General features: G+C 46.3%; 1 protein-coding gene across 1 annotated transcript in view; it reads right to left on the reverse strand.

Moving 5' to 3' along the window:
* Positions 1-7,945: 7,945 nt before the first annotated feature.
* The window catches only part of TMC2 (transmembrane channel like 2), a gene marked incomplete at its 3' end in the record, with an annotated part of 46,191 nt that continues 36,177 nt past the window's right edge, over positions 7,946-17,959 (reverse strand). The window contains exons 15-20 of the mRNA XM_084246806.1: positions 16,660-16,727; positions 15,707-15,946; positions 9,975-10,100; positions 9,410-9,488; positions 8,469-8,586; positions 7,946-8,163 (exon numbers count right to left, since the gene is read on the reverse strand). Of these exons, the coding sequence (XP_084102932.1) occupies positions 7,946-8,163; positions 8,469-8,586; positions 9,410-9,488; positions 9,975-10,100; positions 15,707-15,946; positions 16,660-16,727 (849 nt within the window). The remainder of the gene's footprint in view (positions 8,164-8,468; positions 8,587-9,409; positions 9,489-9,974; positions 10,101-15,706; positions 15,947-16,659; positions 16,728-17,959) is intronic.

Consider the following 17,959-nt stretch of genomic DNA (forward strand, 5'->3'; position numbering starts at 1 on the left):
GTGAAATTCTCTTAAACATTATAAACATTAAAAATGCTAAAATGGATGATTCCAGATGAGTCATACTTTGGATAGACTTGAGTCCTCTGGGTATAAAGAAGCTCTGCAGAAGCAGTTTGCTACTTTATAGAAGCAGCTGAAGAACATGTTCAACTGGTGAGATAAAAACTTATGATTAGATGGGGGATATAGTTGAAACATTAAAAATATTCCCTTGGCTTCGGTACCTCCATCTTTTTACTAAAATAGCCTCCCCTGATACTTCATAATTCTGACTGAAATGGGCATCTCTGCAGTGTTAGAGACTGTCCTTTCCTTCCTCCTGGGCTATTTTCTGGCTTCATTGCTCCTGCCTAGCCTCAGATCTTCACCAACAAAGTGGTCTTTCCCAAAACTTTTGATTTTCCATTTTTCCAAACTGACTTCTCCACTGCCAGGATTACCCACCTAAGGCAGAATATTCAGTCATATATCTGTGGTTGCTCATTATGACGTGAAGTAATGGGAAGATTGTAAGGGTTTGGTGTCTCAGGATCACCTGCAGTAGCTAGTCTGTAAAGGTGACCAATGGTCCATGCTTCCCGATAGTAAGTCTTTAGTCCCCACCCACCATGAACTGGGCTTGAGACTCATTTTAGCTAATGGAATGCTGCAGAAGTGATTCTGTGCCAGTTCCAGCCCTCAGCCTTTTGCATTCTTGGGGTCCTTGAGTAGCCTTCTAAGTTCTGCTACTCTGATGGAGAGTCCGTATGAAGAGGGAGAGGCCCTGAGGCTTCATGAAGAGGAGTAGGCTGCCTTCCCAGCAGCCCAACTGAGTCGAACCTTCTAGCTGTCCCTCCACACAAGTTAACAAGTCAATGAAGCCATTTTGTGTGTTCCACCCTGTAATATTGGGATGTAATATTGGGATGAGGCCAGAGGGGCAGGGGTGAAAGATTTTACCAGAGATAGTAGAGAACAGAAAAGGCAGATTTATTGAAATACCCTGCTAAGAGAAGTAGTAGGTGAGACAAAAGTCTGCGCCTGAAGGAGTTTTTTTTTTGGTTAAAGATTTATTTATTTATTTATACAAGCACTGGGTATAGTCAGAAGCGCGGGAGGGTGAGAGAATTCACCAGAGCCAGAGCGGGGAGCAGAGCAGGCAGAAGGACCGAAGTACACTGCTGAGGGGAGCAGCGGGCGGCAGGAGAGGTCTGCGTGCCATGTGGGACCCTCCTCTGGTGGCCGGGGAGCAGCTGGGGATCAAACTGGCGCTGCAGAGGCCGAGGGCAGCTTTGCAACCCAGCGTTCAACCGCTGTGCCACCGGGGAGGCCCTGAAGGAGTATTTGAGGCTGTCTTTTATACTTGGTTTTCGTAGACTTTCTAACTTGGGGCACCAGTTTGCACCAATTATCTGCTGGGATTTCTGGTCTCTTGCACCGGCCTTTGATACAGAAACATGTCCTGGCCTCTGCTTCTGCATTCCTGGAGCTGGGCTGGTTTTTCTGGTCATGGTGGTCAGTTTTTCAGTCTTGGCCCCAAGGTAACCTTATCAATTCCCTTAGCTATTCAAGCCTCCCAAACCTGTCTGCTAGGCATGGAGGGGAGGACTAGTTTTCAACCATATTATGGTGTCACCTCCTGACACCATTTGACGTGACTACATGAAACACTTCAAATGAGATGAGTGGAAGAACCACCTAGTTGAGCCCCATAAACCCAAAGAGTCATGAGAAAGAACATATTGTGGTTTTCAGTTAATTTGGGGATGATTTGTTATGCAGCAATAAATATGTATTAGTTAGCGAACCTGGATTCGGACTGCAGCTCTGCTACTTATAGTGTGTCCTTAAGTCCAAATCATCGAACCTTCCTTCCTGAACTTTCATTGCTTCTGCAGAGTGAAGATTCATTCATCCCTTCAACAAACATCTATTGGACATCTGGACAATAGGCCAGGGGTGACACTTATGTGGTACCTGGCACATAGTAGGGATTCAACCAATGCTAGTGGTCTTTCATCTTGTTGTCTCCTTTGTTGATAGACAGCACAACAGCAGTTGATATTACCTGCTCTCAGTTAAGTCCAATTCTCCTGTCACTTTACATAGACTCTACCAAATTTATATATATACTACCCATTTATATATATATATATATATATATATTCTCTACTCATTTATATATATACTCTCTTCACCTGATTGATTACTATCTCTTCAGTCATTAACTTATACATGTAGGCAGATGATCTGAAAACAGTTAAATTTTTCCTGGTGAAACCGTTCTACATCCACTTTCTAACTTCCATTGGCAGCAGGTGAACAGCTTATTGTCAGGTTGATTAAATGTTATTGGAAACTGCCAAAGATGTTCAGTGTATGAACTTGAGATTATTGGTATCTTGGTAATTTTTTATTTTATTTTATTTTTATTATTTATTTATTTTTTATTTAAATGTTATTTTTATATTCCCCATACAATTACAATATCTTGGTAATTTTGGGTGTAAACAGTCTTCAGATTCCCTTTCTTCTTCAGCTTTGTTCAAAATGGCAGTTGGGTTCAGGGGCCTAGTTGCAGGGGAGGTCCTTGGGTCTTGGGCTCAGGTTCCAGTGCTGTGTGCTGGGACCATATTAATCCCTGATGTAACGTGACCACGTTGGGCCTGTGCACTCTGACCTCAGAGATGTGCTAATGCCAGCCAGATGCTCAAAACCTCTGAGCTCTGGGTGTCCCTCCCCCGGGTAATGCCATGTGGCACCCTTGTATTCCCTCCAGTGAAGCATGCATGGTCTTTGGGATTATCTGCTTGCCATGTTTAGATGGGGGTGGGGTTGGGGTGTCCGGGATCATTACTAGAGAGACTTTTATTCTAACATCTCCCTTATGAGCGCTTGTGTCAGCTTTCTTGTGCTGTATTGACTTGCTTTGGATCATGTGTGGGGCTTCTGGTGCAGGGTTCAGCAAAATGACCCAGGGGTCAAGAGCTAAGACTGATTTTTCACATATTTTTCAAGAGTTGTAAATAAATTAATATGCAACAGAGGCTGTACATGGCCCACAAGTCCAAAATATTTACTATCTGACCCTCTATAGAAAAAGATCACTGCCCTTATCTTTAGACTCACAGCGTCACCTGTGCCATGGCCAGGGGAGCAGGGCAGAAATGAACGGATGTGCTACTTGTAGAGTGAAAAACTTTGAGATTTAAAAGAAATGCAATGACTCAATAGTAAATGAGGTACAACTGAAGAGAGTATTTATTATGTCCTTCCTTTTACTCATTTGACCTTATTTTGCTTTTCTCTGTTTTACTTCTTAATATTGCTGTTTGGCTCATTAAACTTTTTTTCCTTAAGCATGCATTTCCTGTAAATACTGCTTTAGCCATATGCTACAAATTTTCATGTGCAATATAATTCAATCCCAAATTTATTCTAGTTTCTATTATGATTGCTTCTATGACTCACACCTTGTTTACATCGATGATAAAAGTTGATGAATTGCCTCCTTGCTTCCAATTGCTGCTTTTAAAGCATTATTTCCTTCTCTTTCTTTTTGAAAACCCACGGCCACCCATCATTGCCTGGTAACATCTGATTTTGCACTAGGAAGCACATTATTTATGTTTTGGAAGAGGCAAAATGCTATTGATCAAAACAATTTTGGGCTGACTCAAGCTGTCGAGCCTGCTAACCCCAGATTTATTGTTCTGATGTGTCTTCACAGCTTCTACCAACTTCAGCTCAATTCTGTAAGTGCTGGTGTGGCCTTGGCAGCTGGCACCATGCATGTGCATTAGGTGTAGGGGGCTAATTTTAATTTGTAGATACTTAACAGACGTGAAGATTGGAGCATCAGTGGGTAACTGGAGGAGTGAGCAGACAAAGGAGACCATAGCTACAGATATTCATGTCAGAACCTAAATTAAGCATATCAGTTCAACTGTTCTTTCTTGAGTCACTGAGAACAGAGGTTAAGTTTTGAGTGGAAGGCAACTTAGAGACTGTATGATCCAACATTTTCTTTTACAGTTGAGGATTCAGTTGTCAATGCTTGCTGTTCAGGAAGCTATAAAATCAATCAATTCCATTCATTAAAAAAAAAAAAAAAGGTTGGGGCCTCCCTGGTGGTGCAAGGGGTTAAACACAGCATTATGAAGCAATCAGTAGCTGCTGCAGCCCAAGTTTTATCCCCAACCTAGCCAAGAAGCTACCCACATGGCGCAGCAGACCTCTCCTGTGTCCCCTGCTGCTCCCCTCAATAGCATATTTCAGCCAGTCTGCCTTTTCTGTTTTGCACTCTGTCTCTGGTGAATCCTCTCACCCCCCGCACCTTGGCCTGTGCCCCAGCTCTTGTATGCATAAATAAATAAATCTTAAAAAAAAAAAAAGCTTTTGTGTGCCTCTTGTATGCTAGGTATCTAAGTGCTGGGGATACCATATTAAGTAAACCAGGTATTTGCCATGATGGAGTTTACATCCTAGGGACAGATAGAAAATCAGGTAAATATATAGTGCCTTAGCTGTTGATGATTGTTAAGGAATATTGCACTGTTTTATAGAGGCTCTCAAGGAAGAGGTGATATTTGAGCAGGGATCTCCCTGAGGGGAGTAGGCTGTGCAGAGAGCGGGGAGACTAATAAACAATGGCAATACTAACTCATGGTCTCTGACTTCAGAGATGTTACACTCCTGGGAGACTGAACATAATGCTATGCAGAAATGCCCTAGTGTGGGAGGCTGACCTGAGGACCATGTGGACCAGCTTCATTGGTAGAGGGATTTTGGGTATTCATAGAAGGATGTGTGAGTGGAAGCAACTTCCAGAATAGAAGACATGCTGGAGGTGTAAGGTCCATCTTGGTCAGTAACTGGAGAAAAGACAGAAGGATCTAGCTAGAATATAAGAAGCCTTCAGTGGAAGCAAATGGATGAATGGCTTGGATCTGATGAGACTCTGTCAATGAAGCAGTGTTTGATTGGAGATTAGTTTGGAGGTGATGTGCAGGACAGGTTCTCCAAAGAGTTCCAAATGAGAAGACGCCCTGGGCAGCAGTTCTGAGGAGGAGCTTCAGCCTCGGGCTTTAAAGCCAATTGCAGTGGGGCCTTTTCTCTCAGCAGATTCACACTGTTTGCCTGTGGCAAGGATCACACACTGTAGCATCTATTCCTTTTTTATTTAGCTCTGCCCATGGTGCACTGTGTCATTTTGGTGTAAATTAAGCCAGTAGGTTTTACTCAGGGCAACGTTAATGAACCTGTGGAAATTGAATGTGCTATTTAAATTTGGGGGACTAGAGAGAGCTCCAGGACAGGAGATTTCAAGAAACCACCACAAGATGGCGGCGCTGCACAGTCCTGTAATGAATGAAGACCTCTTGTAGAAGTGGAGACTCAACCCTCTTCTCAAATGTGGAAAGAAGCCCTGTGACAGCCTTTGGTAGTGAGCTACATGTGCACGCAACACTTCTTTACATAGACACTGAAGACCGAAATGCATCTGAGGAAGACTGCCCTTATCTTTTGGGTGTTGCTTCTGAAGCTCGAAGTTCATTAGGATTATGGGGGACAAGTTTTGTTCAGTCGATGCCCTTGCTATTTATGTTCATAACCTGAGCCCCAGAATGTTTGATTGGATCCATCCCTGTGCTAGTACACACACACACACACACACACACACAATTTTATTGAGCACTCAGTACAATGCTTGGCACTTAGTCTTACCTGCATCTTCCCAACAGAATTTGGAGGTTGGGTTTAGACAGGGTAAGATGATAGAGATTTCCATATCCTCTGCACACCTTATCTGCCCCAATTATGAACTTGGGCCTGTCTTCACGTTTTGCAAACTAATGGTGCATCGAAGAATAAATTCTCTGCACAGGATCTGGGAGCCACCAATAACTAATCTTTTGCCAGATTCTCAAAAAAGTTTTAAGAGTTTTCTTGGTCGAGTCTTATAACTATTTGAATTAGGAAATTTCCCATTAAACTATGTCCAAATAGTTCTTTGATACCCCTCCTTTCAAAAGATGAAGCCTAATTTCCTGCCCTCCACATAGTGACTCTGATGTAATGACTCAGTTCTAATGAATAGAAAGTGATAGAATAGGGCCTCCCCTGGTGGCGCAGCGATTGAGCGCTGGGTTGCAAAGCTGCCCGCAGCCTCTGCAGCACCGGTTCGATCCCTGGCTGTTCCCCAGCCACGGGAGGAGGGTCCCACATGGCGCACAGACCTCTCCTGCCGCCCGCTGCTCCCCTCAGCAGTGTACTTCGGTCCTTCTGCCTGCTCTGCTCCCCGCTCTGGCTCTGGTGAATTCTCTCACCCTCCCGCGCTTCTGACTGTACCCAGTGCTTGTATAAATAAATAAATCAATCTTTAGGGCCTCCCCTGGTGGCGCAGTGGTTGAGCACTGGGCTGCGAAGCTGCCCGCGGCGAGGGTCCCACATGGCATGACAGACCTCTCCTGCCGCCCGCTGCTCCCCTCAGCAGTGTATTTCTTCGTCAGTCTGCCTGTTCTGTTCACCGCTCTGGCTCTGGTGAATTCTCTCACCCTCCCGCGCTTCTGACTGTACCCAGTGCTTGTATAAACAAACAAACAAACAAACAAACAAATAAATAAATAAATCTTTTAAAAAAATCAATCTTAAAAAAACAAAACAAAATAAAACGCACTCAAAAATGTTAAAAAAAAAAAAGAAAGTGATAGAATGGATGGATGGTATAACTCCTGAGACTAGGTCTTAAAACGTATGTGGCTTCCTCCTTGCCTTCTGGCTGTGTTGGGAGGACACCCAGCAGCCCCAGGGAGAGGTCCACATTGGGAGTAATCAAATTCTCCTGGAAATATTCAGCAAGGAGCCGCTGCCCTCTCCCCAATTCGAGATGGCAGCCCCTCCCAAGCGCCTCCCAAGCTGCCCCACCTCAGATCTTGACTACAATGCCCAGAACAAGAACTGCCCAGCTAAGCCACTCCCAGATTCCTGACTCAAAGACACTGTATGATGTAGTAGATGTATTGTTTCAAGTTGTTCAGTTTTGGGGATAATTTGTTGCTTCATATATTATTATGTTTCAACAGAAGAGGACAGGTAGTGTTTGTGGTGGGTGTTTACATTTATTGGTGATCCTGAGAAACCTGACAGTACTGGGGGCAGGGGGTAGTGATGACTCCGGCCCTTCCCCAGGGGTGGCATGTCCCCAGGCAGGATGACTTTGAAGACCAGGTGGCAGCTTGGTGGCCGTCTTTGGGCCTTCCAGTCCTGATGGTTGGTTAGATTGCCTGGGCAGCTGCATTAAGGTCTCAGGGAGGGTCAGCTCCCCTACTGCTAGATGACCCCAATACTTTTTTGGTGCCTAAAGGTATCTGCTCCCCTTGGCCTGACTTCTGGACTGTTGCCATCTCCCACTCACCATGGCTGGACATTGGTTCATTTACCTTGACTTTCACAGGCTTCTTGTATCTTTTATTTAAACTGCCTCACCTCCTTTGGGTAAAGTGCTGGTCAGAGGCATGGGCCCCTTGCATCCGCCTCCCAGTTGGTGGAGCTGCCAAAAACCTGGATCCCAACATGGGCACTGTGAAAAGGCATGGCCCTGCCTTCCCCTGCCCCCCAAATATGGAGTCAAGGGAAACCACTCTGAGTTCAAGGTCCAGAGCTGCCTGATCCAAGAGACTGGGAAGGGTGGCAAGTGGGAGGGAACCCAGCTCTCCTAAAGGGCAAATGAAGCCACTGTCCTCCCTTTTCGGTAGCCAGCAAGGGCCTGAGACCACGTAGTCAGTTTCCACAAAAAATGAGAGCAGAGAGAACATGTGTGTGTGTGTGTGTGTGTGTGTGTGTGTGTGTGTGTGAAAGAGAGAGAGAGAGAGAGAGAGAATGAGGAAAGGAAAACAACAATTTGAGGGTGTCAATCTGTGAGGCTATCAGCCCCAGGATGGGGCTCCTGTGAGTCCAGCTGTCAGTGGGGAGTTCTCTGAGCATTTTTTCCAGAGCCTGACCTCCAGGGTTGAGACTGAGGCTGGGCTTGACCAGAATCTGGACTGACGCCAGGGGCCCGAGATACAGGGAGGTGCTGGGAGACCCGCAGTGCCATGCCGCCAACAGAACTCGAGGTCCCAGGGCTCGGTGCTTTCTTGCCCAGGGTCTGGCTTTGGTTGGCAGAGTGAGGTGTGGCCCCTGGAAAAAGAACCAAGATAAGAATGAGAACGGAGGATTTTGCTCCAGTCTCATTTGATGATGTGACGAGGTCAGGTCACTTGTGCACATCTAGGGGCACCTTGGCTCGGCCTTTGATCAGCAGATCAGCACCATGGGTTGGTGCCTGATTTATTCTTTTTTTAACATGTCCCACTTCCCATAGCTGAGAAAGGTCAGCATTCTGACTCCCATTCTGCCTCTGAAGAGCCATCTGATTTCATGACATGCCCTGTTTATGCTTCTCTGTATCACCTTGTAAAAAGTAACCATGGAATTGGATTTACCTTCTTTGGTGAGTTGGAGCTGGGTGACATTTTTTGAGCTGCCTTTACTTGTGTCCTCGGAATCTCTGCCTGTGGCTCTGCCTTTGACAGATTTGTGGTTCTTCTCATCTTCACGGAGCTGTAGTAAAAAATGAACTGTTGGCCTGGGTGAGGGAAATGGGTGAGTCTCACAGCCAGGAATGGTCAGGTTCTTGGCAATTACCTTAAATACCCTGTTTTTGTCCTCCTGACTGATCAGAGTGGGCAATCCAAGTCTCAGCTTTGCACAGCATTTTAAAGTCCCTCTGACCAGTGGAGATAGAAACCGTATAATCCTCTGTTCTAATGCTTTTTGTGATCTGGGGAGGAGCTCAGGGAGAGTAACAGAGGACATGCCAATGGGATCTGTCAGTGAGGCAGATGAGATTAGTTCCCGAAGAAGGGGTGAGGACGCAAGAAAGACAGGGCTTGGAGAGGGATAGGGTCTGCCCTGTATCTCAAGTGAGGTGGGGGTGGGAGAGAGCAGTCAGAAATCAGGGGACCAGCTGATGTTGAGAGAGGCTGCTGTGTGTGAGGGGGACTTAGATAACTTCTTTGGCCATGGAGCACTAGCAATATATTGTTTTGACAATACTATTTTCTTTTAGTATTTTAGTATTAGTTTTAATCTATAGGGCTTATTGTGGGTGCTGGCTTTATTATGTCTGAACATGGGAGAATCCTTTGAATGTCTCCTGTTCTTTGGCAAATCCCTCAACATTTAAGCCATTATTGTTAGGTACCTGCAAATACCCTGAGAATATAAATGCAAGGCTCCTTCCTGTAATACAGGTCTTTTTGGATTTGGTTTAGAAGACAAAGCCATTAAAGAGTACAATGGTGTTCACAGAGCAGATTAGCTAACAAAAAGCCCAGGACATCCTTTTACCCTCTAGAGTGAAACTCTTGACAAACTGACTCACCGCTTGGATTTTCTTTCTCAGCTGTGCATTAGCTCGGGAGAGGCTTTTGGAAACTGAGTTCAGGTAGTAGATGGCCAGGCTGCAAGAGAAAAGGGGACCCTGTGGACCAGGACTTCGGAAAATGACAAGGGCTGAAGGGTTTTCCCCAGGCATCAAGGGAGGCTGCTTGGAGAGGCATCGAGGGTTTGCCTGTGGGCAGGTGGGGTAGGAAGGGGTCCCTACTTCATGGGAGAAGGCCCTGGATATCCCTGTTCTCTCTGTATTATACTGGACTTGGAAATGATGGACTCATTTCTAGCTCTGAGTGCTTAGCAAAGCTTGTCTAACGGAACCAGTGTCTATGGGAAATCAGAGGGAGGGGGCGTGGCAGGGCCTCCAGGCTACAGAAGCAGCTGCTGCTTCCTGGGCACCTGCCTTACAGATCGGTATCCTGGACTTCAGATAGGTTAAGTGATTTCCCCAAGGTCACCCGATCCGTCAGCACTCCTTGGAGACCACACTGGAAGCCAAAGCTCCATAGTCTCCAAGTGCCAAGAGAAGCTAGTGCCGTCCCCAGCTAACTCACAACATCAGCAGGATGGCTGGAATGATCAGGCCTGGGTTGGCGAGGAAAGCAAAGATCTTGCCCAGGAAGGTCGGGAAATCATTTTCAATGGTCTCATAGATGACGTCATACATTCTGTTTTTCCCACTGGAAAGAGGAGGGGACAGGTTACCACAGACTGAAGCTCATGTGACACATACAATGCTCTAAAGCTGTCACCTGACACTGCTTTCCTGGAAGCCCCAAGCTCTGTTCCAAATCGAGTGCCAGTAAAATCTGCCCCGCGAGGGGCTGCCACTTTGGCCAGGCCTGATAGGTGGGTCAGCAGCTTGGCTGGCCAGTTTCATGGCCTTCACTACACTGGTCTCTTGTGCCTGGCATCTTCCTTAGCAAGAGGGAACTGGGCTTTCTCCTATAGGGTCTTGGAAGGAAACTGTTGGGTGTGGCTATAAGAACAACATGGGGCTTGTCCCCACCAGAGAAAGAGTTGATGGGATGGACAACCTCAGGGTGCCCCTCAAAATACTCCACTTAGTCTTCAGATTCTAATTCCAGGAAACTGGATGGCCTACGACAGGCTCCCGGACGGTTCACAAGAGTGACTTTGATTTTCTTTGGATACCATCATGCAGGCTGACTTCCACAGAAGCCCACAAACTACTGGCTGTTGCTACCCTTTGCTTAACAGTTTTGGTGCCAAGACGTGGCCTCTGGGGTTTGAAATTCCTGCTTCAAACACTTGCTTCTCCATTTATTAGCTGTGGGACACCATGAACAATTTACCTGTTCTTTTTCTACCTGTATTCATCCCATCCCTCTCCCTACCAGCACTGCATTGCACAATGTAGCGTTAGAAATAAAATAAAAATTATGGGCCTCCCCGGTGGCGCAGCAGGTTGAGCTCTGTGCTGTGAAGCTGTCTGCAGCCTCTGCAGTGCGGGTTTGATCCCGGCCGGCCGGCGAGAATCCCACATGGTGAGGCAGTCCTCTCCTGTCGCGCCTGCTGCTCCCCTCAGCAGTGTATTTCTGTCATCTGCCTGTTCTGTTCCCCACTCTATCTCTGGTGAATCCTCTCACCCTCCCACGCCTCTGGCCTGTACCCCAGCTCTTGTATAAAAATAAATAAATCTTAAAAAAAAAGAAATAAAATAAAAATTAAATAAAATTAAAAATTCAATTTCTTTGCCACATATTTCAAGTGCTCACTAGTCATGGGATGAGTAGTTACTGTACTTGAAGGGCAAATACAGAGTTTTTTAAAATCATATGGAAAGTTCAATTGGGCTGCAGAGTTTTGATACCTCTGTGCCAGATACTAAAAATTTCTCTGCCCGATTCCCCACACCTGTAAAATATAGTATAATAATAATAATATAGAGCAATATAGTATTATAGGAATAATACTAACATTTGCTTTAGAAGATGTTTTGAGACACAGACGTGAGTTCATGTAAAACATTGCATGGGGGCTATCAAATGATAAGCGCTTCCCAAAATGTTGCAGCTGGGAGCTGCATGGCCCGAGGCCAGATTTGACTTGCTACTTGTTTTCACATGGTTTGTGAGCTAAGAATGACTTTTACATTTTATTTTTTATTTTTTTAATTTATCTTTTTTTTAATTATTTATTTATACAAAAACTGGGGTATAGGCCAGAGGTACAGGAGGGTTAGAGAATTCACCAGAGACAGAGCAGGGAGCAGAACAGGCAGACAGACTGAAAACACTGCTGAGTGGAGCAGCAGGCGAGACAGGAGAGATCTGTCGCGCCATGTGGGTATCTCCCTGTGCCGCCAGGAACCGAACCTGCGCTGCAGAGGCTGTGGATAGCTTCACGGAGCTACTCAATCCGCTGTGCCACCGGGGAAGTCCGACTTTTACATTTTTAAATGGGTGGAAAATATCAAAAGAAAAGCAATACTTTGTGGCACATACACATTGAAGTATGAAATTCCAACTCGTGTCCATGAAGCTTTACAGGAACGTGACCACGCTCACTTACTTCTGCACTGTCCATGGTTGATTCCATACTTTCAGGCAGAGATGAGCAGTTGTGTCAGAGACCACTGTGGTCATGGCAAGCTCAGTGCAGCCATGCAGCATGTGGCAATGACAGTCACAGCACAACAGCATTCCAGCTGCCATGCATATAATGTATTGTGGCATTTAATTTATTTTAAAAATGATCTGTGTGGTCCCATCACGTAAAAACAAGTAAAGAAAGGTGAACTTTGTTATGCTTTTAAGTCACAGCGGTGTGTGGAGCATTTTGTGACTGAAGTATTAGATGACGTTTCAGTTTCCAGTGCCTGCTGTAACAAATGACCACATTGGTGGCTTAAAACTGTACAAATTTACTCTTTCACCGCATTGGAGGCAAAAAGTCTGAAATGGTTTCACTGGGTTGAACCCAAGATGTTAGCAGGGCCGCGCTCCCTTCAGAGGGAGAGAATCTAGCAGAGAATCTCTTCCCCTGCCTTTTCTTGAATTTTTAGAACTACTTTCCTTGTATTGCTGGGCTCACGGCTCCTCCCTCCCTCCTCAAAACCAGCAGCATAGAATCTTCAAATCTCTCCCCGCTTCCATGGTTACATCACTTTCTGTTCTTTTATAGTCAGATCTCCCTCTGGCTCCCTCTTACAAATTCACTTGGGATTTAGAGCCCTAATCACAGGATAATCTCCCCATCTCAAGATCTGAACTGAATCACATTGGTGGAGACCTTTCTGCTATGTAATTAACATCCATAGGTTCCAGGAGTCAGGATCGGGGTAGCCTGGGGAGCCATTATTCAGCATACCACAGCCTGCTCTCCGGTTCCCAAGGATTCACAGTCATCTCACCTGTAAAATACCTTCATCCCCACTCCCGAGATTCTCAACCCACTGCAGTATCAACTGAAAGTCCCAAATCTCACCATCTAAATCAGATACAGACGAGACTCTGGTATGATCCATCTTGGGGCTCTATGCTATTTCCATCCCATGTAGGCAACAACCTACACTGTACACAGGAAATGAAGTAATTTGCCCAGGGTGACCCAGCTGGCAAACGACAGCTGTCTCTAGAGTCAGTGCTCTAAATCAGGGGGCTGGCCAATTTTATCTGAAAAGGGACAGATAATAAATATTTTAGACTTTGTGGGCCAGATGGTCTCTGTTGGGTACTACTCAATTCTGCTACTGTGGCTAGAAAGCAGCCATAGATTATATGTAAGTAAATGGGCATGACCGTCTTCCAATAAAACTTTAATTACAAAAAAAGGTGGTGGTCTGGATTTGGTCCATGGGCATAATTTACCGACCCCAACTTTTAACTGTATGGTCCAACCCTCCCCCCCCCCCAGACATATGTTCCGAGACCCCCCGTGGATGCCTGAAGCTGGGGATAGTATTGAGCCCCACATACACTATGATTTTCCTATGCATACATATCTATGATAAAGTTTAATTTAACAATTAGGCACAATAAGAGATGAACAATTATCTTGCTTGCAATCTACAATATACTGTGATAAAAGTTATGGGAATGTGACCAATTATATGTAATATTTTGAAACCGTGGCTGACCACAGGGAACTAAAAGTGTGGAAAGCAAAACCGCAGTCCTGGGAGGGGATGCTGTCTGCTGTGCTGTGCTGTCCCCCTTAATCGTGCTGCCTGCCTGGCCCCTGCAGGCACATGATCTGGGCCAAACCCTGAGTTCCCTCCCTGTAAATGTCAGTTTCTGTGAGATGAAGGATCTGATCTGAGCACCCACCGTAAACCAGGTGTTCTCTTCTAGACTCTGGGTATAAAGCAGGAAAAAAGGAAGCAAAAACCGTAACAGCAAGCTTGTGTCTTGGTGGAGGAGACAGACAACAAACAAGATAAATAAGCCAAAGGAATGGTGTGCTGGGTGGTGACAGGTAGAACAAGCAGAAACAATAATACTGCGTGTGCATGTGTGTGTCTGAGTGTGCGACGTTTTAGTTAGGGTTTCCAGGGAAGACCTCACGGGAAGGTAAATGTTGAGTCAAGACCACCTCCCCTGCCATCTGGGGGTCGGCTGCCAGGGCCTCTCAGGAGTGGGTGGAGCAAGGGTAGGCCAGGCAGGGCCTGGGCGACTCGTTGACCTGCCTGAGGACAGGTGAGCAGCCAGAACAGAGGGGCACAGGCATTGGCACGAGAGCCTAGCCTCAACCCTCACTAAGGAAGAAGCCCAAAGGGGCTCCCACCACTTCTGCCATGTGGTTTTCCCTTCAGCCCAGGGTCCTGCATCTTCCATGCTGAATCTAGCCTCCACTCTTTTCCCTCTGTCAGAACCCTGTTCACCAGGTAACACTCTGCCCTGTGCATTCTTGCTAGCGTCTCCCCTAGCTCCCAAGGCATTTGCCCTGATTAAACCTCAGGGCTTTCACTTCCTAAGTCTCCTGTAAATGGTGAAGTACCAGATGCACATTTCCCAGAGTGGACCGACTACACTGGTCGGCAGGGCTGCCCTGGAGCGAGGTGAGTGCTTTCCCCGGACAGGGTCGGGCAAGTGCTTAATCGCCTCACCCAATCCTGGTCTGGATGGATGTTACACACTGAGAAGGTGTGTGGTCACTAAGGCAGGGAATACGTGCTCACTTATGGCCTCTTATTGCACAGTTCTTCCAAGCCGTTCATAAAGGAGTGTGCATCAAGCATTTTAAAGTGAGAAGGGCAGATACGAGGGGCAGCAGGTTCCAAACTGCCTTAATCACAGAACCTCTTTTTACAGAGTAAGTGGAGGGCTTTGTTTTCAGAGGGTCTCGCATTTGGAAAGAGCAGTAGATGCAGAGTTCCTTAGTCTACCCCCTGACATAACTACTTATCTCTCTGCAATGTCCAGTCTCCCGAACTGTTCTGCTTACACCCTGAACGCCAGTGCTGGCAAATGCCCTGTAGAGTATGGGGCTGTAGTCAAGGGTCTCAGTAGCTGTTTTATATCCAAATGGCACTGGATAATCACCTACAGTCATTTCATCTTCAGATTACCTCCCCCCCATTACTCACCTACACAGGGCTGTAGACTATTCATATGTAAAAGGTGTGCTGTCCAATATGGTAGCCATTAACCACTTGTGGTTATTAAAATTAAAATTAATTAAAATAAATAAAATTAGAAATGCAATTTCATAATTCTTTTTTAATTTTTTTTTACAATATTTGCTTTCTTTTTAGTTTCACAATTCTTTTTCTCTTTCTTTTTTAGATTTATTTTATTTATACAAGAGCTGGGGTACAGGCCAGATGCACAGGAGGGTGAGAAGATTCACCAGAGACAGAGTGGGGAACAGAACAGGCAGACTGACGAAACACACTGCTGAGGGGAGCAGCAGGTGAGACAAGAGAGGCCTGCCGCACCATGTGGGATTCTCGCCGGCTGGCTGGGATCGAACCCACACTACAGAGGCTCTGAACAGCTTCACAGTGCTGCGCTCAACCGCCTGCACCACCAGGGAGGACCAGTTTCACAGTTCTTATGTCACGTACTCAACAGACTCTTGATCTGGTAGCTACCATATTGGATGCTTAACAACCACATGGCTGGTGGCTACCATATTGGATAGCACAGCACAGGACATTTCTGTCCTCACAGGAAACTCCACTGAACAGTGCTAATGATTTGCCCAAATCTCTACAGCCTTTTGTAGATCAAATGACATCAGATCCCCAATCCCAAACCTGTGCTCTCTGAGCAGACAGCCCCCCAAAGAGAACCTTCTCCACGTGACCAAGACTGTGCACCTGAATGGCCCGCAGTCAAAGGAGGGTGGGAGGGACATGATAGTGTAGGCCACCGGCAGCAGGCTGAGGAAGAGGACCAGCAGCAGGAGGCCCATGTAGAAGTTGTTGGAGCGGGAGGCTTTGAACACACGCTCATGGGGGACGTTGCTGCTCATCACTGCCCAGCACTGGAAGTACATGGAGGTCAGCAGGCGCAGCACGTTGATGCCCACGAGTCCTGGGGCGTAGAACGAGCCCATCCTGGGAGGACAGAAACCACATGTGTGGTTGGCCCAAGGCAGGAGAAGCCAGAGACAGTATGACAGAAGGAAAGGGGGCTGATGGGTTAGGGGCTTGAGGTCCAGCTGCCTTCTATGCGGACCCCAAGGAAAGGGGCCTCCATCGAACCCGGATGTTTATCACCCAGCCATAATCATCCTCTCTGAGCAATAGTGCCTTAGATTCTGGCCAGGCTTTTATCACTGCCTCACCATCAGGCTTCTAAGCAAATTACGTGGCCTCCTGCCTGTTTCTCAGTGTTCTCCAGAAGACAGTAATGCTGCTCAGAAAAGTATTTGAAGTCCTTGAATTAAGAGAATCGGACAATGGCTTGCATGGCGTCCTGCTCGGCATCTTGAAAGCCTTTGCCTGTGGCGATGCAGCCTCCTCTAACTCCTGTCTTCTTTCACTTAGCATCCTCCACGCCTCCTTCTTTCTCTTTCCTTTCCAGCCCCCCTTCCTTCCCTGGCCCTTTCTTTCTCCTCCATTGTTTTCCACTCTTCTTTCTTCCTCCCTCCTTTTGGTCCTCTCTTCCTCTCTGAGTTCATGACAGGCTCTGCCCCACCTCTTATCTCGCCCTGCCTTCTATTTTTTCATGGGATAGAAGGAGCTCAGAGAGGTCAGATGATTGTCCAGCTTTCCCCCAGACACTTGACAGGCAAAGCCTGGGATTCCAGACAAAATAGATAACTCACCAGATCATTCCTTGGTTGAAGATCAAGCCAAGGACATTTCCACTAATATCAAACTCTGCGTATGAGGGCTGGGGTTGGGCGGGTGGGGTGGGGGGAGGTAGGGGGAGGAGAAAGAGGGAGAGGGAGGGAGGAGGAGACTTGTGTTAGGTGGTGTGACAGCAGAGCCCTCCTCTCACTGACAAAGCCAGGCCCATCCTGTTCTAAGAAGCCTGCTCCAGTGGCCAGAGAGGAGCTTTAGATTTAGATTCTGTTTCTTTAGCATGTTTTCAGCTTTTAATAAAAAGGTATGAAGTTCTTAAATTTGCAACTTTTTTTAATTAAAAAAAAGTGTGGTTTTAACCTTTCAAGGCTGAAGTTTCCCTTGCTGCTAAGATGAGTTGAGGAGGCTTGTGTAAAACTGTGTAGTGACTAAAAGAAAAATAAAAGGATGGAAATATGTACTGGGGTTCTGCCTGGGCCACATCGCCTACAGCTGGCCAGGGTAAGGACCACACAGGGGAACAAGACTTATAGGGGAGACCCTCCCCAAACACCAATGAATATTGGGTGGATGCATCATGTATGGTAGAAATACACATGGGACAGATGAGGCCAACGTTTCTGCCAAGTGATAGAAGGTCACCATGGAGAGGAAATGACACCATTCAGGACAAGCATTTTAGCAGGGAGGTGAAGAAGAGGCGTATCCTAGGTGGAGGAAATAGGAGTGAAGAAGTTTCTCAAAGCAGAATCCAGAACACAGGACTGTGGTTTTGTGCTGCTGGTGTGCTCCAGCACTTACTGAAACTTTCACATCCACATCTGCTCTCCCCCACCCAGGATTCATTAATGTCTAAAAAATTAAGAACTACCATGTTTCTTTGTCCATTTTTACATGGCTCCTGTGGCTTGCACAGCATGGACCTCAAAGACTCGTAGTCTTTGCTTTCCCTAATGAGAGCTGATGCTGCTGTGGCATTGTTATACCTACCATCTACACACTGAATTGTGTGGTCCACGATTCCCAAGACCAAACACTTCCATTTACCAGAAAAGAAGGTTGCCTTGTTAGTTACATTGGAAAAAGGCAGAATTTTCTCTAGAAGGCAAATAGGACAGTTAAAGGAAACACTGATGGGTTACTACTTCACAGGGCAGAGACGGGCATTAAGCATCTAAAGAAATGCACAGGGGCCTCCCTGGTGGCACATGGTTTAAGATGCAACCTATGAAGCCATCCGCATCCACTGCAGCATGAGTTTGATTCTTGGCTAGCTGGGGAGCAACCCACATGGTGCAGCAGACTTCTGACTCGCCTGCT

This window comes from Talpa europaea (genome assembly GCF_964194135.1).
Source record: "Talpa europaea genome assembly, chromosome: 11".
Classification (NCBI taxonomy): domain Eukaryota; kingdom Metazoa; phylum Chordata; class Mammalia; order Eulipotyphla; family Talpidae; genus Talpa; species Talpa europaea.